At 33.1% G+C, this 23,272-nt stretch overlaps 2 protein-coding genes across 4 annotated transcripts in view; one reads left to right on the forward strand and one right to left on the reverse strand.

Moving 5' to 3' along the window:
* Positions 1-23,272, reverse strand: part of LOC140048866 (apicoplast pyruvate carrier 1-like) — an 87,021-nt gene that overhangs the window by 5,525 nt on the left and 58,224 nt on the right. Inside the window, exons 1-2 of one of the 2 annotated variants that reach the window (XM_072093669.1) lie at positions 2,597-2,778; positions 2,001-2,068 (exon numbers count right to left, since the gene is read on the reverse strand). In XM_072093669.1, coding sequence (XP_071949770.1) covers positions 2,001-2,068; positions 2,597-2,684 — 156 coding nt within the window. In that variant the 5' untranslated portion in view covers positions 2,685-2,778. Of the gene's footprint in view, positions 1-2,000; positions 2,069-2,596; positions 2,779-23,272 lie in introns of those variants that run through there. The other variant, XM_072093670.1, reaches the window with a different exon arrangement.
* Positions 10,481-19,207, forward strand: LOC140048659 (GTPase-activating protein skywalker-like). Of its 2 annotated transcripts, none has more exons than XM_072093430.1 (10): positions 10,481-10,508; positions 10,987-11,258; positions 11,692-12,002; positions 12,801-12,899; positions 13,106-13,196; positions 14,294-14,376; positions 14,551-14,718; positions 16,240-16,398; positions 16,627-16,838; positions 18,279-19,207. In XM_072093430.1, the coding sequence occupies exons 2-10, from the start codon at positions 10,991-10,993 to the stop codon at positions 18,418-18,420; spliced, it is 1,533 nt and encodes a 510-aa protein (XP_071949531.1). In that variant the 5' UTR covers positions 10,481-10,508; positions 10,987-10,990; the 3' UTR covers positions 18,421-19,207. The 2 variants fall into 2 exon arrangements, with proteins under 2 accessions (XP_071949531.1, XP_071949530.1); XM_072093429.1 differs by lacking the exon at positions 10,481-10,508 and adding an exon at positions 10,523-10,822.

Genomic DNA, 23,272 nt, shown 5'->3' on the forward strand with positions numbered 1-23,272 from the left:
TCTCTGACGTCAAGAAAAGATTTCTCTCAATCTTCTTAATTGGATTCAATTCAATGACTGAAGGAGCTTAGGACGAATCCGCTTCGCATAGAAATCTTTTCTGTACGCAGGCCGCTAATAAATTCCAAGTACTGCTTGTATAGTAACCGGCAATAATTAGTACAGCGCTTCTGATTGGCTGTGTAAAATGATGAATTGTAAATGATTAATTTTAGTGTGTTCTGTAACGGTTTTACCTTACGCGTTGAGTGGTTATTATTATAATTAGCAGCGTGTGTTGGGTATAGTTACCATATGTTAGAGTATTAACCTTTATTATTTAGACTTTTAGCCTGTTTATTAATCTTTATATTTAACATATTATATTATATTAACAGTACATTAATTAATGTGCAGTGACATTTTTAAACTAGGCCTATTGCAATAGACCCGTTTGTTCACTACTAAAATAATGGTATATTTACTATATGTTAGATTATTAACATTTATTAATCAGGTTTTTAGCCTATTAAGTATTATTAGCCTTTATATATTTAACATATTATTATTATATTAACAGTACATTCATTAATGTACAGCGACATTTTTAAATATCAAGTCTGTATAAATCAAGCCTATTGAAATAGACATGGTTGTTAACTATACTTCATCTTTTAGCCACTTTTTATCAGAGAATTATGTTGTTTTTGTGATTTTCTGTGTTGGTGGAATTGTCTGTGTATTTTTACTGTTTTATTTATTATATATGATGATGATACTGTGTGCCATTGTCAAAACAAATTTCTTAATTCTTTTTAATGGACAAATAAAGATACTATGACTACTAACTTAATGTTTTATTATGTTATGAATGTTTTTTAATACAATAGACACCAGATATTATTATTATTATTATTACTTAGCTATTATGATCTCATTATACAATTTGTATCTCATTATTATTTTACACATTTCCTCGTGAATATTTTAATACTCCAAAGGAAAAAGGAAATATTGAAATATACAATGAGGTCACCAGCCATATGTTAGAATTATACTGTACTTTGCCGATAGAGATTTATAACAGAACCTTATTATGATGATTGGAATGCAACACAATAACCAATTATCTGGCATACAATGGATATGGGATTTTATTGTAAGCTTTATACACAAGAAGAATGTGGGCACTCTTTTGAGCCAGCCAGAATGGCAGGCTGCTTTGTACCAATACAGTATATCAACAGTGCCAGTGTCACACACAATAATACAATTATAGCATTATCATTATTATCAACATATGGCTAATATGTTTATATGTATAATGAGTAAATTATAAATATAAATGCATGTAAGTTGTGAAAAATTATGAGGTCATGATAGGGGAAGGGCGTAGTGTATGTCTTGATGTTTCTCATAAACCTGGGGTTCAAGAAGAACTATATAGGCACTACCAGGTTAACTAAAAACCCAACAACAACATATTAATTGTCATTATTATTTTTTTATTATTTTAAGTCTTGTAATAACATGGTGTTCAAGAATAGCAACTTATTAATTGTCATTATTATTTTTTTATTATTTTAAGTCTTGTAATAACTTGGTGTTCAAGAATAGCAACATATTAATTGTTATTTTGTAATTATTTTTATTTATTTTTAAACAACATCATTGGACTTGTCATAAACTGTGTGTTCAAGACATAGGCTCTACCATGTTAACTAAAAAAAAACCCCCAAAAATCAACAACATAATAATTGTCATTTTTATTTAATTTTAATGAACATGTTTGGTCTTCCTTTGCCTTTTTATATCTCTGTTTTGTATTTGGCAGAAATAAATATATAAATAATAACATATAATAATAATACTTTAGGAAATAAAATCATTCATAGATGTTTTATGTGACACATTAAAGTTTATTGGCGTGAATGCGTGCTTAATTGATTCATCATCGAACCATACTTAAAGTGCATGTTGTGATCTTATTCAGACCAGCAAAAATAACTTATTTTGTTTACCTTATATCGAAGATCTTCTGGTGAGCTTCTTTCACGAATATAAGAAGTAATATATGGTGACATGTTTCCTAAACAAATTATGATTTAAAACACATTATAATAAAAAATATACATCAGCTCGAAATAGCAAATTCGTGTGCCATCGTCATTGTACCCCTATAATCTGTATCCTCTATGATGAACTCCAACCACGAACTTCCCCTCCATCTTCACACCACCGTAAACCCTTCCCCCAACATCGTAATTTTTTGTCATGACGTTATCGTAATCTATTATATTCTTAGAGGCATAGTGGGAATGTAGCGTGGTGGTTAACGTCCCGAGATCCAGGGTTCAATTCTGAAATTCCAGGTAGCAGACGACTCTTTTAACTACATGTCTCCCTATAAGTTTCAAGACTTAGTTTATTTATAAACACGATAAATTATTAAATAGTTTATCCATGCTGTAATTGGCGAGGTAGTCGCTGTTGGATGCGCATAAGAAAGATAGAAAAGAATGATCGCAAAAGAGGCGCGTGTGGGAAATGTCTGTGTCAAGCAATTATTCAATCAAAACATAAAAATTATAAAAACATTTTCTTCCGGCTCTCTTACCAAACGTGTAAAACGTTCCGATGGTCAAATGTATCAACACGCCTCCAACTATAGCCAACCAGCCCCTCCACCTCCTGGAAGAAACCATATTTTCAGTCTTAAAAAGTCGAACAACTTGTGAATATATGAACTGTTCAAAGATACGATCTTTGGCTTAAGTAACTGCTTATAGCATTTCTTTCTTGCCGTCTGTTACATTTGATATTGTTAGTTAGGTAAGTAAAAGTTGAGGGCGCTAACACAAACTTTTCAAATATCAAAAAAATCGTTCGTTTTTTTTCTTTTTTCGCCAATCGACAATTGTGCGAATCGAACCGATTTGTGGAACTCGACCGATCGAATGCACCCGATATAAACCGATTTGTGGAACTCGACTGACTGCACCCGATATAAACCGATTCGTGGGACTCGACCGACTGCTAAAAATGTAAGCCAATCCAATCGTTCGAAATACTAATTTAAATAAAGTGTGCAACATTCCATGGACATAATAGAATCATTGCTTTGTTTCATTTTTTGTGAAGAAGGGAAGCAGGAAAGATGGCGATAACAGTAAGCTAGGTTCTAACCATGAAGGTAGGCTGCACGTTTATGCTGTAACACCATATTATGCTAATTGAAATTCTAAAACACACGTTCTTTTGGCCTAATTAAACTATATACTTTTGTGGGTGAATGTGACGTAATGTGGCTTACTGGAGTCATCATCATTCCCCTTCCCCAAAAAAGTCTTTGGAATTTGTTTCATCGATCTTTGGACATCAAAGTTTTTAATTTTGTTTCATCGAGCTTTGGACATCAAAGTCTTTGACTTTTGTTTCATCGTAGCTTTGGACATCAAAGTTTTTGATTTTGTTTCATCGTAGCTTTGGACATCAAAGTTTTTGATTTTGTTTCATCGTAGCTTTGGACATCAAAGTTTTTGATTTTGTTTCATCGTAGCTTTGGACATCAAAAATAGTAAGAACTAATACTACTGAATCAAAATATTAATTTGTATTATATTATTAATATAAATCAATGTGTTGGTTCAAACTATTACTAACACACATAAGATTTGCTACCGTGAGTATTATTTGGACGATTTTTGATTGGTCGAGGAGTTGACAGGTGGAGTTAACATTACCGATCTCTTAAACGCGTTACCGATCCTTTAAACGCGTTACCGATCTCTTAAACGCATTACCGATCTCTTAAACGCATTACCGATCTCTTAAACGGGTCTACATCTCACAAATTGACACAGTACGAGAATTTATTTTCACGTCGGAATAATAATCACTGGTACAAAGAATTATAATTTTAGAAATTCAATTCTTTGGTCTTTTGTGTTTTTTTTTCCACAGCGCATCAGGTCAACGAGAGACATCCATTTTTTAACAGGAATAAATAATTAATACTGATTATTTGGTTGTATCATGCATGAACAAGTCTGTATGCATTAGGCATCAACCCTTATCAAATATATTGTAAAATTACGTAATATAATCTGTATTCCAAAATATATTGCAAATATATTATGGGTTGCGAATTCTATTTATCATATGTTGTTATTATGTATTATTATTTATTATATGTCATGTTTATTTCATAGCTAGACAGTTCGCATGGTAGACTACACTTGAACTGATTCCTGTTTAAAAGAATTAAAATTGTCACCATGGTGATTATGTGAGATAGGTCCCACAACATATCTTATTTAATTGCATTGGTTGAACATAAATATAGCAATTTTGAATAGTGTATATAATGTTGAAATATTCATCATCATAATACTCGCATTATAAACAGATGACATGTTATTTACTTTATATTTAGTTATTTATTTTTGACCTGTCTGTAATATCATGATTTGTAGACAGAAATGTGAACATCATCAAAACACATACAATTAAAAGTACAATTACAACTGTAACTATTTTAGATATTGTTCTATATAATACAATGTCTCCGATAATTACATTTGTCACTGGTCTTTTCGTTTTCTCTAGTTTGATTTTCGGTGACAAACTCCTATGAATTGTCCCTTAACATGTCATAGATTTGTCACTGTGAATACATTCTAGAGATTGTTTCCAAGTATGACATCATCACCGTCACTACATCATCATACGCGGCACTCCTCCCCCATCACGTGGCATCATCAACAAAACCTTTTTTTTTTACAAATGAATGCTACTTGGATTAGTGCCAAGTAGTGTATATTTTTTATGTTTACATCATCATACATCGATTATTATGTGTTTTAACTAACAAAGTTTAGTCATGCATGATACAACCCCAGTTGTGCAACTTAAGTATCCTGACATGCGCACTGGTTTATTGTGATTTATATTTTGTGTAATGTACAGGTGGCCAAAGGTAGGTTACTAACGCAGCAAGACATCCTGATTCACCTGGATTCATACCTCATGGTAGTGTCAGGCTTGTAAATTTACTTTTCAGGAACTATAAACAGCCAGTCTTTTTAACTTTGAATCGCGATTAATTAATTTTAATTCAATTAATAAATTTAATTAATTTTTATAATTTATGTTATATAAATTTATATTTTTTAATCATTTAATGTACAATTTCAAGGCATTTTCCTCTTTTAATATGAATAAGAAGTTTCTTTGTTTGATTTGATTTGATTTATTAGCATCTCATTAAAAAGACACAGTTTATGAAACAGAGATAATACACAATTTAAAAATGTTAAAAATACAAAAACAGAGATGCAGGATAGCCCATGAAAGTCTCAATTTGAGACTTATTTCCAATGGGGTCCTCAAATTTAATTTTTCTATTACACTGATATATTTTCCTCTGCATTTAAGCCGATGATTTTACTTTATAGTTTTTGAGAAAACTTCAATTTGTTTTTCATCGTTACCATATTTTTATCGTACAAAAAGTTGAAATTGTCTGTACCTTCCATTCATACAAACGGCTGAACAAAATAAACCAACTTAAAGTTAGGAACTACGCACACCAAATTCAGAAGTCATTACATTTTTTCTTCGAATTTGCAGATTTTTTAATCACTCAAGTCTTCGATTTTGCTTTAATCACGGAGTTCTTTTTTCAACAAGATTTTCACTTCTTTTATCAACAATTCGATTTATGTATCATCGTTTATTTTGCTTTTTTTCTTTGAAGAGAATGGTTCCATCGTTTCAACACGGCGTTTCTTTGAATTAATTTTCACGTTTTTCCCCTATTTTGTGTCATCGTTTATTTTGCTTAACATCAAATTTTTTCTGCACATCAGCAACAAAAATAATGCTTTTATTCGAATTTTCACAACAGGATTTTTTCATCACTTCGATTTTGTTTTCCATCACTTCGATTTGGTTTTCATCACTTCGATTTGGTTTTCATCACTTCGATTTTGTTTTCCATCACTCCGATTTTGTTCGATTTTGTTTTTATCATCACTTCGATTTTGTTCTTATCACTTCGATTTTGTTTTTATCACTTCGATTTGGGTTCCAACACTTCGATTTGGGTTCCAACACTTCGATTTTGTTTTCATCACTCCGATTTTGTTTTCATCACTTCGATTTTTTTCTTCATCTCTTCGATTTTGTTCTCATCACCGCGTTTCTTCGAATTATTGTGATTTAAGGTATATGTAAGTATTCAAGTTGGGTATAAGTAAGTAATATACCAACACAACAAAATATAATTGACATGGCTGCGTAAGTATGGTTGGTTGGTAACCTTTTCTCTTTATCGAATAGCTAGGCCCGTGTAAGAATATAGTGTATTTTGTAGTATTGTTGTACTTTAAGCTTGGTTCCCACTATAGACGGCAGATACGCACAAGACGTATACGCAAGCAAGTTAACCAATGACGACCGAGAGTTCGAATATAATCCATCGCGTGTGATTGGTCAAATCACTTACGTTGCGTTTACGTTACTTTTGCGTCTTTAGTGGAAACCAAGTATTATATCTAATTAAGGTAATTAGTCTATATTTAAAGGCTGTATTTTATCTTAACGTAATAATATTCATTATTTATATACAGTTATTATAGTAATATTTAGTATAAGATGCTTTACTGCTTTCTTTATTAAATTTAACTATCGAAATAAATACAGTTTAGTATAGTACGTTTAACATGATAGAACCAATTGCCATTTTGCCTGGTAGTAACATATAAGGCTTATTCTTAGCTATATTGCACTCTATGGCAAATGCTATTTATGGCATAAGTGTAGGTAGGGATACTTTTAATGTTTCAGTGCAGTGTTAGGTTTATTTAATCAAGAAGTGAAAGCCACCTACATTTAGGCCCACTGATTTAGCGCATGGTTTATATTTTAAATGTTTTAAATATCTTTGTTTTATTAATATTTATTAAATGTTGTTAATGAGCGCAGCTTTACCAATACTTTTGTTGAGATAAAGTATTGATGAGCGCCGAAAATATAAGTGATTTTAATCAGATCAAATTTAAAATTAAGCATATTCGTGTTTAAAGTAAAAAAACGCTGATGTTAATGGCGAGAACGATACAAAATGAAATATTGTATAATTCGGATTGGCAATCGCGTTTTAAATTAGTACGGCGTAATAGTAGGCATAATTTGTTTTGTGCGCAACTTTACTATTGAAATGATATTTAGATTTACGCGGCAGATTTGCGCAAACACGTTTTAAACGGTTCGTTTTCAGGGCAAAATGGTAATGAAGTCCAATATATAGTTTGCATATAATAATTATTCGTATTCACCAATCATATTTCCCTTAGCCGAAGTGTGATTGGTGAATACGGCCACTGGACCGGCTGGTTCTTCCGCTCCTTCATCCACCCACTTAACTTAAATTCCGCTCCGCCTCTACCCCCTACCTTCATTCACCCACTTAACTTATATTCCGCTCCACCTCTACCCCCTCCCCTCATTTTTGTTACATCCGCCTGTGGTGTTTATGTGCTAATAAAGCTTTAATAAAAACAATAATCTTATATTACTTTCCGCCGAGAAGTCTTCCGTATCTCCACTTCATCTTCGCTGCTTCTCAGTGATAAGGTTCCTAGTTAATTTTTCTAAATATCTGTGCGTTTCAAAAGTAGTTTGGTAATTTGCTGTATTTGGTCTAATAACCTACACAGCATATTGTTGCACGTTTCCAGCAATATTATGAATATCATAAATTTGTCATGGGGATTTTCTGGGGTTTTACCTCGGTTTTAAATTTGACATAGACCTACGCCAATTGACAATTGAGTCCGTTTTCTACATCCAAAGTCATAACAATCTGTTTGATGGACCATAGTTGGTTTGAAATAAATAAATCAAAGTACGTTTTTTTTTTTTCTGTTTTTAGAAAAGTGCGGTAACTGAGGGGCAGTTATTTGAAAACGCAACAAAAAGCTACAGGTTTTTTTTTATAGGCCGAGTTGTTGAAAGATGAGTACAGTAATTTATTTATTTGCGTAACGTATCCAGATGACACTCAATAGTCGGTTAACATCTATCTAATGACAAATGCAGAATCGGGTGAGTAGCCTAGAATTGCAGTGTTTAATGCAAAACTCGTAGTGGTAAGTTTGGTTTAGTACTACTGGTAAGTTAAATGGTTACAAGTTGTACGAGGCAAGTTTTTGGCAGTATGCTACAGGTAAGTTTGGTTTAGTACTACTGGTAAGTTAAATGGTTACAAGTTGTACGAGGTAAGTTTTTGGCAGTATGCTACAGGTAAGTTTGGTTTAGTACTACTGGTAAGTTTGGTTTAGTACTACTGGTAAGTTAAATGGTTACAAGTTGTACGAGGTAAGTTTTTGGCAGTATGCTACAGGTAAGTTTGGTTTAGTACTACTGGTAAGTTAAATGGTTACAAGTTGTACGAGGTAAGTTTTTGACTGTATGCTACAGGTAAGTTTGGTTTAGTACTACTGGTAAGTTAAATGGTTACAAGTTGTACGAGGTAAGTTTTTGACTGTATGCTACAGGTAAGTTTGGTTTAGTACTACTGGTAAGTTAAATGGTTACAAGTTGTACGAGGTAAGTTTTTGGCAGTATGCTACAGGTAAGTTTGGTTTAGTACTACTGGTAAGTTAAATGGTTACAAGTTGTACGAAGTAAGTTTTTGACTGTATGCTACAGGTAAGTTTGGTTTAGTACTACTGGTAAGTTAAATGGTTACAAGTTGTACGAGGTAAGTTTTTGACAGTATGCTACAGGTAAGTTTGGTTTAGTACTACTGGTAAGTTAAATGGTTACAAGTTGTACGAGGTAAGTTTTTGACTGTATGCTACAGGTAAGTTTGGTTTAGTACTACTGGTAAGTTAAATGGTTACAAGTTGTACGAGGTAAGTTTTTGGCAGTATGCTACAGGTAAGTTCGGTTTAGTACTACTGGTAAGTTAAATGGTTACAAGTTGTACGAAGTAAGTGTTTGACTGTATGCACAGGTAAGTTTGGTTTAGTACTACTGGTAAGTTAAATGGTTACAAGTTGTACGAGGTAAGTTTTTGACTGTATGCTACAGGTAAGTTTGGTTTAGTACTACTGGTAAGTTAAATGGTTACAAGTTGTACGAGGTAAGTTTTTGGCAGTATGCTACAGGTAAGTTTGGTTTAGTACTACTGGTAAGTTAAATGGTTACAAGTTGTACGAGGTAAGTTTTTGGCAGTATGCTACAGGTAAGTTTGGTTTAGTACTACTGGTAATTTAAATGGTTACAAGTTGTACGAAGTAAGTTTTTGACTGTATGCTACAGGTAAGTTTGGTTTAGTACTACTGGTAAGTTAAATGGTTACAAGTTGTACGAGGTAAGTTTTTTGGCAGTGTTGCTGGTAAACTTAGGTGAATCAAGGTTGGGACAAGGTAAGTTTGCCTAACTAACACTAAAAATACCGTACTGTTAAGTTGATCGGGTAAAAATTGAGTACAATGTAATTTTGGCTCTAAATACGTATAATACCGTACTGGTGGGGTGGGTAAAGTTGGTAAGTTAGGTGGGTAAAAATTTGGCACGAGGTAAGTTTGGTTCTAATACACACATTACTTTGGTATACAAGTGTATTTAAGTTTGTGTATATTCTGTATGTCGTATGTGTTTATTTAAGTTTATGTATGATTAATATACTCGTAGGCCTACTGGTTAATTAAGGTGCAAATTAATTCGGAAAGTGTATTTATTTGTATTTGTTTATTTAAGTATTTGGTACGTATAATATTTATTGAAGTTTGTGTTCAATGAGTGTCGTTAAGTTTGGTTGGTGCATATTAATTGGCAAGTGTATTTTAAATTAAGTTTGTTAATTTAAGTATGTGGTACGTAACTATATTTATTTAAGTTTGCATATTAATTTGGTACTGTGTGTACTTATTTATTATGTTATTTAAGGTCACACGCGTGTCAATTAAGTAAGTAAGTGTGTTTGATTTTAATATAAAGTAAGTTTTGTACGGTGAGTGATTTTTTTTAAATGAACTTATTACTTAATTTGTGTATAACACCATGGTAAGTTGGTAAAGACGCAGGTAAGTTTTGCGTTCTGAAGTTTTGATTATTTAATTAATTTACGGAGGTTGAGTTTCACAAATAAGACGCTTGTAAGTTTGTTGTGGTGAAGTATTGGAGTGCACGCCTTGCATACTTCACACACGATTTTGAGTTAGATTTCCAGTAAATTTTGGAGATTAATTTTCTCTCTTTTCAAGTGGGATTTTTCTCCGAGGACTTCGGTTTCTCCCCAGACATTTAAACTTAAAAAGAGGAGGATAAAGGTGGCATTCACGTGGCCCTCCTTGTGAGTACCAGTGACTACTGTAGCTGGGAAACGAATACCTTTAATAAATCAAGATAACATTGCCTTTGTGTTGAGAGCCTTGATGATGTAAACAATAGAGGGCGCTAATTCATTTTAAAAATCAGAAGAGAAAAGGGGAGGAGCAACAACGCCAACAAAACAGGTGCGAAAGTGCTTCAAAACTGATCAAAACAATCTGTTTTTTTATGTCTAGTTTTAGGAAACTAGACATTAAATAGACATTACTGGAGAGTCGTGTAAGAGCAAAACGTAGGATAGTGTTGCGTTTCAACTTTCAGAGGTGCTAGGCTAGACCCAGTATTTATTGGATTGTTGGAGAGAGCAGCCACCACCTGCAGCAGAAGTAGTCATCGATATAGGCTATGTCGATGCTATGTCATAGCCTGACGTATTTAGCTAGATAGAGACCCTGGGCCGGGTAGCCTGTTGCGTATTTAATATAAGAATAATATAAAGGTAGGTCCTGCGCGTCAAAAAACAAAACAAAAAAGTACAGTTGGCCTAGGCCGGGGTTTGAATACACAATACTTTTACATTAGCATAAAAAGACTAGACTAGCAAATTAATTTTATAATGGCTGCAAACCATACATACAATACAACATCATTGCCTTTTTCTAGATCAATGATGGCAGAAGGTGGAGGAAATTCAGTGTTTACTTCTCTTGTATTGGGGGAAGGAGATAACCAGCAATTGGCAAGCGATGGTGAAAATGAGCTGCCAGCACAAATTAAAAGCAACCAACAAAAACTGAAAAAGTTTGTGCGGAAATCTGAATGGTTAATGAAACATCCGATTAGGCAGAACTTGTGGAGAGATTTGTGTCTAAGGAATACGCAGGTTGGACCATCCATTTATGAGGAATTGGCAGACAGTGGCAGAGATGAAGAAGGTGATTATCAAACTAGTTTGACAAAAAAAGGCACATCACATTTTTTTGTCACAATATTATTACTTGTATAGCGCACATTTTAATTATAATCAGCGGCGCTTCACATCAACAGTATCATAACATTGTTTGAAATATAATGCCTTTCAATGTTTTCTAAACTGATTATTGTCGTCTAAGTGTTTAATGTGACTTGGTAAACTGTTCCAAATTTTGGGTCCTGCTACGGCAAATGAACAGTTCAGCAAATGTCTTATAAAGTCATTTATAATTTTTTATAGTGTAAACAGAGCTTTATGAATTTACAAACAATTTAGCGCTACCGGTATATATTTTAACTACTTGGTAAACATAAAATGTACTTTTGATAAATTTTTTCCATAACAGTAACTTTTTCACATTTTAAGATGAGGTTTACATTTCTTTTTTTTCGCAGAACTAATTAAAGGTTCAAAATTACCACAGTTTATCGACGAGGGCCACATTCTGTTCTACAAACTGAACGATTATGGACAACAAATATTACACAAAATGATGTTCGCGATTGAAAACGCACATCCAGAAATAACATACTGCCCTCTCTTACTGCCGCTTGCGAGTGTTTTACTTCATTACGTCGAGGAGTCCGTTTGTTTTGAATGTCTGGTGGCGCTATTGCAAGAACAAACCTTAAAGTATTTACATCAAACGCGAGTGGAATATGAAGCATTTTTAATGAATTTTACAAAAATTGCGGCAAAGTTCATAGTAAGTTTGTAACCGTTGTGTATACAGTGGATCCCTATGCAGCGACACCTGTTGAATCCAACGAAGTGTCCCTTAATAAGAGTCTTAAAACATATTTCTCCGCATTTGTTTCCCAGGATAAAATTGTTCTACTGTATTGAATTTAAAATTAGTATACAGCAGTACATAATCCAGTATTCTAGTGAAATCATACTAAGATGCGAGCTTATCAATTTGATCTATACATGTGGTTATACACTATTGCGTTACTATCTACCTTCAGAATCTAGTTTCATGTTGTATATGAAAGCAGAATATTGGTTGATTTCACTCTCGCTCATGCAGTTTCATACACCTTGTGCGATGCCAAAAAACAGTTTTCTACTCCAAATTCAAATATATCAGCAGTTAATCTTTTAAAGAAGATGTTAACATCAACATTTATATACAATACTGCCCATTGCTATGATCGCTCATAATCAGTATCATTGACATTTGGTTAAAATAAAATGTCTTAAACATTTCCTGGTATATTAAGACCAATTTACACATACGAGCGGTAAAGGTAAGCGGAAAACCGCATAGCTTGTCCCACATAGAATCTGTATCTATCCTGAGCTGAAACCGCCTGTGTACTCCATCATAAGTAATAATATAGGTTCTATATTTTTATTACCGTTACTGCTCGTCTGTGTAAAGTGGCCATTATAGTGAATTTATGTTTTGAACTACCGTATATAAAGTGTTTGTCTAGATTGTTTATTACTGTAATACCAGACTTCAGTGTTTACATAGTCTACCATTGTTCTATTATTACAGCCTCAGACACATTCTTACCTAACAGAGCAAAATGAATCTAAAGAATTTTTGAAGAATTGGATTTGGATAATATTTGAAGATTTGCCATTTTCTCACCTGGTAAGTATTTGTATATGATACTGCATTTGAAATGAGTGCCATTTAGTTCTCTAAAGCTCTGTCTACACTATCAAACTTTATGTGACAAAAAATGTGATGTGCCCATATATGGACATGATGTCAAACTAGTTTGATATAGTGTACACAGAGCTTAAGCTAGAATCTTCACCAAGAAGCTATAATATTATATTTTTATTATTTTTTAGGTACGTATTATAGATTGCTTTCTGGTGGAAGGACTAAAAGTGTTGTACCGAGTTGGTTTGGCTTTGGCAGATTCTTATAAAAAAGCAACAGGTAACTATTGCATTTATAGTAAAAAATATGCATGCACAGTATAAAATGCATAAAATTGTAGTGGAGCTGTAGCTTCCAATCCCAAGGTCAATCCTTTCCTAGTGCCAGAGTTGTAACTCACAACTCTTTTAACTCCACTCCCTAAGCCTCAAATGAGACGTAGTTTATAAGCACGTTAGATTATTGAATAAATTATAAAATAGTTTATCCATCCTGTAATTGGCGAGTTATTCGCTGTTAGATGCGTGTGGGGAAAAAAAATCTGACCTTAAATCGCACTACTGCTGGCAATGGGTACCCTCAATTAGGAATTATGTCCATTATTTGATGACTTTTTTTTGGTTACTTGAAAATCAATCGCCAAGCTAATTTATTACGTTATTTTGTTCATATTATAAATAAGTGAATTGAACTCCCCCTCCCACCACCCCACCAAAAGAAAGAAACTTGCATATAGTACATACATGTATGGATATTGTCAGTCATGCAGGTGGTTTTAAGCTCTGTCTATATTATCAAACTTATGTGACAAATAAAATGTAATGTGCCCATATATGGACACAAAATGACATCATATCATATACCATAATGTAGACAGAGCTTTATATAGCGCCTAATACAATGACATCATATCACTACCATAGTGTAGACAGAGCTTTAATTTTAGAAAAATAAATCTATTCAATGACTAGACTCACTTGAATAGATTTATTTTTCCAAGCATATTGTATATTGTTAATCTGCTTAACTCGAAATAATTTTTTTTATATAGGATTTTTATAAGTAAATAAATAAATTCATTTAAATTAATACTATTGTATATATTGCTTAAAATAAATTAAAACCTTGATAAATATATTTAAAATACCAGATAAATTTTAATGATTAATGTACAGTATATTTATTTTTCTTATGCATATTGTAAATTGTTTTGTATTTTTTATCTGTAATGTAAATTTTTTATATAATGTGCTACAATAATTTCAGACTTGTTCTGCTTTTTGTAATGTTTTATATACCGAAATAAATAATAAAAAAAAAAAAAATTGTACATAGCATGTATTTCCATTTTCTAAAACATATTTTTCTTGTTTAAGGTGCAAAAAAAAGCAATGATCTTATGTCTTCCATTAGAGAACATGCGAGAAACATACCAGAATCACCTAAACAATTACTGAAGGTGAGAAATAATCACAAAGAACATTGTTTGTTTAGTCAACAAACATATCTTAAGCTTGTATGGGCATATATGTGAAATGTCAGAATAAAGTAAACATTTGTCAATTTTTTATACGTATTTGTTCAATCTACTGTGAAATAATATAAAAAGTATTTGCACGATTTCTTTTTACAGGCTGCTTTTCAATTCCGTGGGTTTTCAAGAGCTACAATTAGGTCGATTCAAAGTAAAAATCAAGTCAAGGTGCGGAATAAGCTTTCTGAATTACAGAGCCCTCAACGTCTTGGACACAATGTCACCGTAGCGACTCAAATTAACTCCAACATTATCAGTCACTCTCAGGTGAGTAGGAAATTAACATTAGTATAGAAAATGAAATAAAAATGATGATTTAAGGAAACAAAATTGTTATTATGTAGTAATAATGTATTAATTAAAAATGTGTTTCGGTTTCTGTTTATTTTTAGATGTGATGGTAGTAAATTTGCATATTCTAACAAAATGGAACTACTCAAACACATTTTAAACGCATACAAAATAGTTTATGCGCATATTAAATAGTTTTTTGTAGTGCATATTTAAATACAGTTTTTTGTAGTGCATATATAGTGAAAATTTAAAAAAGTTGTTTTATGACCTAGAATATTGGTTCATTATGTTTTTATATTGATCTCTATCTTGGCATCTCTCTACCAAATATGTAATATGCAAAAATATATACAACAGTATTGTCTGTTTAAAATTTCAAATACGTCATTGTATTGTATTGGGCAAAATCAATGGTGTACGTGGGCATTAAACCTATTTACTTATAACAATTGACATAGCATTTGAGGGTTGTGTATTATAATGGCAATTATACACAAACAATGCTAGTCTGTCCGATAGTTAAACGTGTACAGGGCATTCCCCAGTGTATTTGTTAATGTATAATAATGCAATGTATTTTGAACAAGGACCATTATATGGATAGGTGTGGAAAGTACAAATTTAAGAAATATGATTTTGGATTAATTCTGAATACAAACCAAACAAAATCTCGCCTTTTTCAATAATTCTTGCAATCTCAAAGAATTTGTTTCTGTTACATATTCAGTACTGCCATCATTGCCTGCAATGTGATATTTTCACTGTTACAGTAGCAACTCTTAATTCCACCTAGACTATCCAATTACATAGACACCTTAGGCAGGCACAATACAAGTGCTATGATACTGTTAAGTTGTATTAGCTATTGCAGATTTTACCTTTTTAACCTATAAGTCTATAAAGATAATTTATGCATAATTATGAACAAGGACCATTATATGGATAGGTGTGGAAAGTACAAATTAAAAAAAATATGCTTTTGGATTCATTCTGAATAAAAATCTCTAAAATCTCACCTTTTCCCATATTTCTTGTTGGTCTTTTAATGCTGTGAGACATTCAGTAAGTTATAAAAGGGCAGGGTCGTAACCACCAGTATGGTTGGTAAGCATTCAACCGAACCACTTTTTTACAGAAGCCTTTGACAATCCAGTGGTTTGAACAAAGATTGAACTTCCCTTTTCTTGCGAAAAACCGCACCACTTTATTTCTTGTGGTCAGCAAGATCAAGTTTATTAGATACAGTACTGTATATCTATATGCACGATGTTTTATCATTAATATACATTATCGTTGTTGGAAATTGTGTGTCTCACTTGTGTTTGCCACTTGAGCAAGCATGACGTGTAAAAAGTTCTGTTTCTATTTTGATGTTTGCCATCCATGTTTTTCGGTCTTCCTTTTGGTCTTTCGCTGATAATAATATTATTGTTAAATAAAACCTGGAAAATTAAATATGTTATGTATTCTTTCATCCCATATTTTTATTTGCAGTTGCAAGGTTTGTGGAAATGGCTGCCTGAGCGTATAGCTTTGTTGAAACCAAAATTGATTTTTAGCACCAGTGAACATGGTTATAGCTTAATATCACTGTATAACCAGTGCCAAGAAACAGAACCTTTGCTGCTATTAGTAAAGTCTGTGAAACAAGAGGTATGTACAGTAAAGCTCCGTCTACACTATCAAACGTTATGTGACAAAAAATGTGATGTGCCCATATATGGACATGTCGTATGGTCATATTACTACCATATTTGGGCACATTTTTTGATAGTCTTCCTAGCTGACATAAATATATACAAACTATAAAATTATAAATATACATTTATTGGCTTAAATTTTCAATGAACTCAATTTGATGAATTTCTGCTTTGTACACAGATATTTGGCGCTTATTTGTCGACCAACCTCGAGGAAAGAAACAATAAAGAAAGGAAGCTGGCGTTTTTCGGAACAGGAGAATGTTTTCTTTTCTCGCTTGTGCCTGAACAAGAAAAATATGGATGGGTTGGACTTGAAGATAATGAGACGCTTGATGCCACTAACCAGATGTTCATTCGAGCGGCTGGTAACCTTCTGGTCATTGGAGGAGGGTAAGTTAATTATTACAAGCGGTGGCGTAACGGTTATGAGCGCTCAATGGCTAAACCCAGAGGCCCTGGAGCCTACAGAGGCCCTGAGCAGTGCCAAGAGGAAAAACAAGCATTAAAATATGTCAAAAAAGGCTAAGTGTTGGTAGGGTCTCTGATCCAGTGGCTTCTGATCCAGTGGCCCCACTGATCCAGTGGCCCCACTGATCCAGTGGCCCCACTGATCCAGGTGCCCCCACTGATCCAGGGGCCCCCACTGAACCAGGGGCCCCCACTGAACCAGGGGCCCCCACTGAACCAGGGGCCCCCACTGAACCAGGGTCCCCCACTGAACCAGGGGCCCCCACTGAACCAGGGGCCCCCACTGAACCAGGGGCCCCCACTGAACCAGGGGCCCCCACTGAACCAGGGGGCGATTTTTTTTTTCGTACATAAGTTGGGGACCCCTTCATGAAACGTCACAAAATAAACATGAATAATTCATCAGTTAAATTTGTTGTTCCGTGTGCACCCAAGCGTATAGCAACAAGAAGTGATTACAACTGCGATACGATACTTTCTACAGTAGGCCTAGGATTATAAGTCAATTCACGTGATTGCCTTCGCGCACTCTTCTTCACACAAAATGTGTCGAGTCGAGGCTAATCGACAGCTAGGCAAGTACGGCAAGACATTAAACTAAGTAGTAATTCATTGGACATGAAAGCTTAGACCCACAAGAATAAAGAATGTGTAATTTGTGTACTGTATTTTTTTAATTCTGCTATTTTATTATCAAACAATATGCATGTACTCAAAGGAACTTTAAAAATGCGCGTATATGAACACATGAGATGGGAAGATTTGACCCACGAGAATAAAAATGTATTTTTGTGTAATGTTTATTGTTTAATTTTGCTGACTTATTACTCGGATTGTGTCATACTTAACACACACACGTCACACACACTCACACAGCTACTACTAGAATAGACATGGGTTTAGAGACTAATAATTAGGCCTAATAGTATTAATAGAAACTATAGTTTTAACACGTAATTCTTTAGTAAAAAATTATATTAAAAACACCATAAACTAAAGGCTGATTATTTCGACAATCCACACAAAACGCCGCTATTCTTCTATGAAATCGCACGCCGCAACAACAGCGGAGATAGGCCTAGAATCGTACCGCACTTGTGTAATCACTTCTTGTTGCTATACGCTTGGGTGCACACGGAACAAGAAAATTTAACTGATGAATTATTCATGTTTATTTTGTGACGTTTCATGAGGGGGTCCCCAACTTATGTACGAAAAAAAAAATCGCAACCAGGGGGCCCAACTAAACCAGGGGGCCCCACTGAACCAGGGGCCCACTGAACCAGGGGCCCCACTGAACCAGGGGGGCCACTGAATACAATGTACCTGTACTTGAATATTATTATTTTCTTTTACTTGCAGCGATGGAGATGGAATTCACTTAAAGAGTGACCTTAACAACGGTTGGACGTCTTACTGCGATACATTTGGAAACCCACCTCTAGCATCAAATGGACAGTTCCAGTGTGCAGAAGTTGAAGTTGTGTCATTTGACACAGATTAGTATTCTTACTAATAGTTGTTCCATTGTAATAATGAATGTTACTTGCAAAGGTTATCAGGGTTTATACTAGTACTGAACATTCCACAATTTGAGTAATTCTAACATTTGTTGGACATGTTTAAAATACTTATATTTGATACACATCGCTTAGTGTCATAATCAGAAATGTCTGGTCAAATCATATGTATATTTTTATTGTTTTACAGACACTAAATAATAATAACAATAATGTAATACAATACTGTAATATTAAAATGTAAGGTTTTGTTCCGGGCATTAAATGTTATTTTTATATAAAGGTTATATATTATTTTTTTAAACTATATTATAAATAACCAACTTATTTTTATTTACTTTTGTATAAGGTAAATGATTTTAATTAACGTCTATAAAACAATATTATTTTTCTTAGTAGATAAATATCAATAGCAATTTAACCATATGGCAAATAACAATTTTGACAGTGGTTAATGGAGAATTAATGTGTTATTAAATAAGACTATTATATTATTATTATTAATGTGGTTAGTGTCTAATTTAAATAACTATAGCAAGTTAGGTGTGGCTGAATTTTACTGCATGTGCTATACTACTGTTATATTGTTAATATTTATTGGACATTCTGTTATTAAATATTACTATACAGTATTATTATTAATATGGTTAGTGTCTAATTTATAGCAAGTGTGGCTGAATTTTATAATACTGCATGTGTCATAATACTTATTGTTAATATTTATTTCCTCGTACATACCTACCCTACTATGTATTTACTTGCACTTTTGAATAAATGATGGTAAAAATGATGCATTTTAAAATGTTATTTTTGCTTTTTTTTTATATATCTCTCTAGTACAAGACTGAACAATAATAATACATATTTGTCCAGGGAAGTTTCCGAAAAATGTTTTGAGAACTGGTTACTATGACTATATAGGATGATTGTAACGCAATATATTTGCATAAAAAGCAATATTATTGCATAATAATTACATTTTAAAAGGTCAATATTTTGGCTGTTTTTGAAAAAATTCCTGTACAGGGAAATTTTCGAAAAATTACCAAATTTCGACCCTTTTATTTTTTGACCAAACTGGTTACTGTGACTATATAAGAGGATGATAACGCAATATATGTGCATATATGCTAATATTATTTCATAATTGAATTTAAAAAATCGATATTTTGGTTATTTTTGAAAAAATTCCTGTACTATAGCACAGGGAAATTTTCGAAAAATTACCAAGTTTCGACCCTTTTATTTTTGACCAAACTGGTTACTATGACTATATAAGATGGATAAAGCAATATATATGAATATATGGCAATATTATTGCATAATAATTGAATTTTAAAAAGTAGATATTTTGGCTATTTAAAAAAAATTCCTGTAAAGGGAAATTTTCGAAAAATTACCAAATTTCGACCCTTTTATTTTTTGACCAAACTGGTTACTATAGCACAACTGACATGCGCAGAACCCATTATTCGACTCTGCGCATTTTTATTATGCTATAGTACCATTTACGTCAAAAAATGAAAGGGTCGAAATTCAGCAATTTTTCGAAAATTTCCCTGTACTATAGTACAGGGTTTTTTTCAAATAATTGCCAATTTTCGACCTTTTTATTTTTCGATAAAACTGGTTACCATAGCACAATTGACATGCGCAGAACCCATTATTCGACTCTGCGCAAGTTTATTATGCTATAGTAACTATTTATGTCAAAAATTAAAAGGTCGAAAATTGGCCATTTTTTGAAAATTTCCCTGTATTATAGTACAGGGATTTTTAAAAAAATGTGCAATTTTCGACCTTTTTATTTTTCGATAAAACTGGTTACTATAGCACAATTGACATGCGCAGAACCCATTATTCGACTCTGCGCATGTTTATTATGCTATAGTAACCATTTACGTCAAAAAATGAAAGGGTCGAAATTCGGCAATTTTTCGAAAATTTCCCTGTACTATAGTACAGGGTTTTTTCAAATAATTGCCAATTTTCGACCTTTTTATTTTTCGATAAAACTGGTTACTATAGCACTATTGACATGCGCAGAACCCATTATTCGACTCTGCGCATGTTTATTATGCTATAGTAACTATTTATGTCAAAAGTGGTTACTATAGCACAATTGACATGCGCAGAACCCATTATTTGACTCTGCGCATGTTTATTATGCTATAGTAACCATTTACGTAAAAAAATAAAAGGGTCGAAAATCGGCCATTTTTCGAAAATTTCCCTGTACTATAGTACAGTGATTTTTTCAAATAATTGCCAATTTTCGACCTTTTTATTTTTCGATAAAACTGGATATTATAGCACAATTGACATGCGCAGAACCCATTATTCGACTCTACGCATGTTTATATGCTATAGTAACTATTTATTTCAAAAGGGGTTACTATAGCACAATTGAGATGCGTAGAAACCATTATTTGACTCTACGCATGTTTATTATGCTATAGTAACCATTTATGTCAAAAAATAAAAGGGTCGAAAATCGGCCATTTTTCGAAAATTTACCTGTACTATAGTACAGGGATTTTTCCAAAAATGGCCAATTTTTGACCTTTTTATTTTTCGATAAAACTGGTTACTATAGCACAATTGACATGCGCAGAACCCATTATTTGACTCTGCGCATGTTTATTATGCTATGGTAACTATTTATGTCAAAAGTGGTTACTATAGCACATTTGACATGCGCAGAACCCATTATTCGACTCTGCGCATGTTTATTATGCTAAAGTAACTATTTATGTCAAAAGTGGTTACGATAGCACAATTGACATGCGTAGAAACCATTATTTGACTCTGCGCATGTTTATTATGCTATAGTAACCATTTACGTCAAAAAATGAAAGGGTCGAAATTCGGCCATTTTTCGAAAATTTCCCTGTACTATAGTACAGGGTTTTTTCAAATAATTGCCAATTTTCGACCTTTTTATTTTTCGATAAAACTAGTTACTATAGCACTATCGACATGCGCAGAACCCATTATTCGACTCTGCGCATGTTTATTATGCTATAGTAACTATTTATGTCAAAAGTGGTTACTATAGCACAGTTGACATGCGCAGAACCCATTATTCGACTCTGCGCATGTTTATTATGCTATAGTAACCATTTATGTCAAAAAATAAAAGGGTCGAAAATCGGCCATTTTTCGAAAATTTCCCTGTACTATAGTAAAGGGATTTTACGAAAAATGGCCAATTTTCGACCTTTTTATTTTTCGATAAAACTGGTTACTATAGCACAATTGACATGCGCAGAACCCATTATTCGACTCTGCGCATGTTTATTATGCTATAGTAACTATTTATGTCAAAAGTGGTTACTATAGCACAATTGACATGCGCAGAACCCATTATTTGACTCTGCGCATGTTTATTATGCTATAGTAACCATTTACGTAAAAAAATAAAAGGGTCGAAAATCGGCCATTTTTCGAAAATTTCCCTGTACTATAGTACAGTGATTTTTTCAAATAATTGCCAATTTTCGACCTTTTTATTTTTCGATAAAACTGGTTATTATAGCACAATTGACATGCGCAGAACCCATTATTCGACTCTACGCATGTTTATATGCTATAGTAACTATTTATTTCAAAAGTGGTTACTATAGCACAATTGACGTGCCCAGAACCCATTATTCGACTCTGCGCATGTTTATTATGCTATAGTAACCATTTATGTCAAAAAATGAAAGGGTCGAAAATCGGCCATTTTTCGAAAATTTCCCTGTACTATAGTACAGGATTTTTTCAAATAATTGCCAATTTTCGACCTTTTTATTTTTCGATAAAACTAGTTACTATAGCACTATCGACATGCGCAGAACCCATTATTCGACTCTGCGCATGTTTATTATGCTATAGTAACTATTTATGTCAAAAGTGGTTACTATAGCACAGTTGACATGCGCAGAACCCATTATTCGACTCTGCGCATGTTTATTATGCTATAGTAACCATTTATGTCAAAAAATAAAAGGGTCGAAAATCGGCCATTTTTCGAAAATTTCCCTGTACTATAGTAAAGGGATTTTTCGAAAAATGGCCAATTTTCGACCTTTTTATTTTTCGATAAAACTGGTTACTATAGCACAATTGACATGCGCAGAACCCATTATTCGACTCTGCGCATGTTTATTATGCTATAGTAACTATTTATGTCAAAAGTGGTTACTATAGCACAATTGCCATGCGCAGAACCCATTATTTGACTCTGCGCATGTTTATTATGCTATAGTAACCATTTACGTAAAAAAATAAAAGGGTCGAAAATCGGCCATTTTTCGAAAATTTCCCTGTACTATAGTACAGTGATTTTTTCAAATAATTGCCAATTTTCGACCTTTTTATTTTTCGATAAAACTGGTTATTATAGCACAATTGACATGCGCAGAACCCATTATTCGACTCTACGCATGTTTATATGCTATAGTAACTATTTATTTCAAAAGTGGTTACTATAGCACAATTGACGTGCCCAGAACCCATTATTCGACTCTGCGCATGTTTATTATGCTATAGTAACCATTTATGTCAAAAAATGAAAGGGTCGAAAATCGGCCATTTTTCGAAAACTTCCCTGTACTATAGTACAGGATTTTTTCAAATAATTGCCAATTTTCGACCTTTTTATTTTTCGATAAAACTGGTTACTATAGCACAATTAACATGCGCAGAACCCATTATTCGACTCTGTGCATGTTTATATGCTATAGTAACTATTTATGTCAAAAGTGGTTACTATAGCACAATTGACATGCGCAGAACCTATTATTCGACTCTGCGCATGTTTATTATGCTATAGTAACTATTTATGTCAAA

Source organism: Antedon mediterranea, chromosome 5 (assembly GCF_964355755.1).
Source record: "Antedon mediterranea chromosome 5, ecAntMedi1.1, whole genome shotgun sequence".
In the NCBI taxonomy this organism is placed as follows: domain Eukaryota; kingdom Metazoa; phylum Echinodermata; class Crinoidea; order Comatulida; family Antedonidae; genus Antedon; species Antedon mediterranea.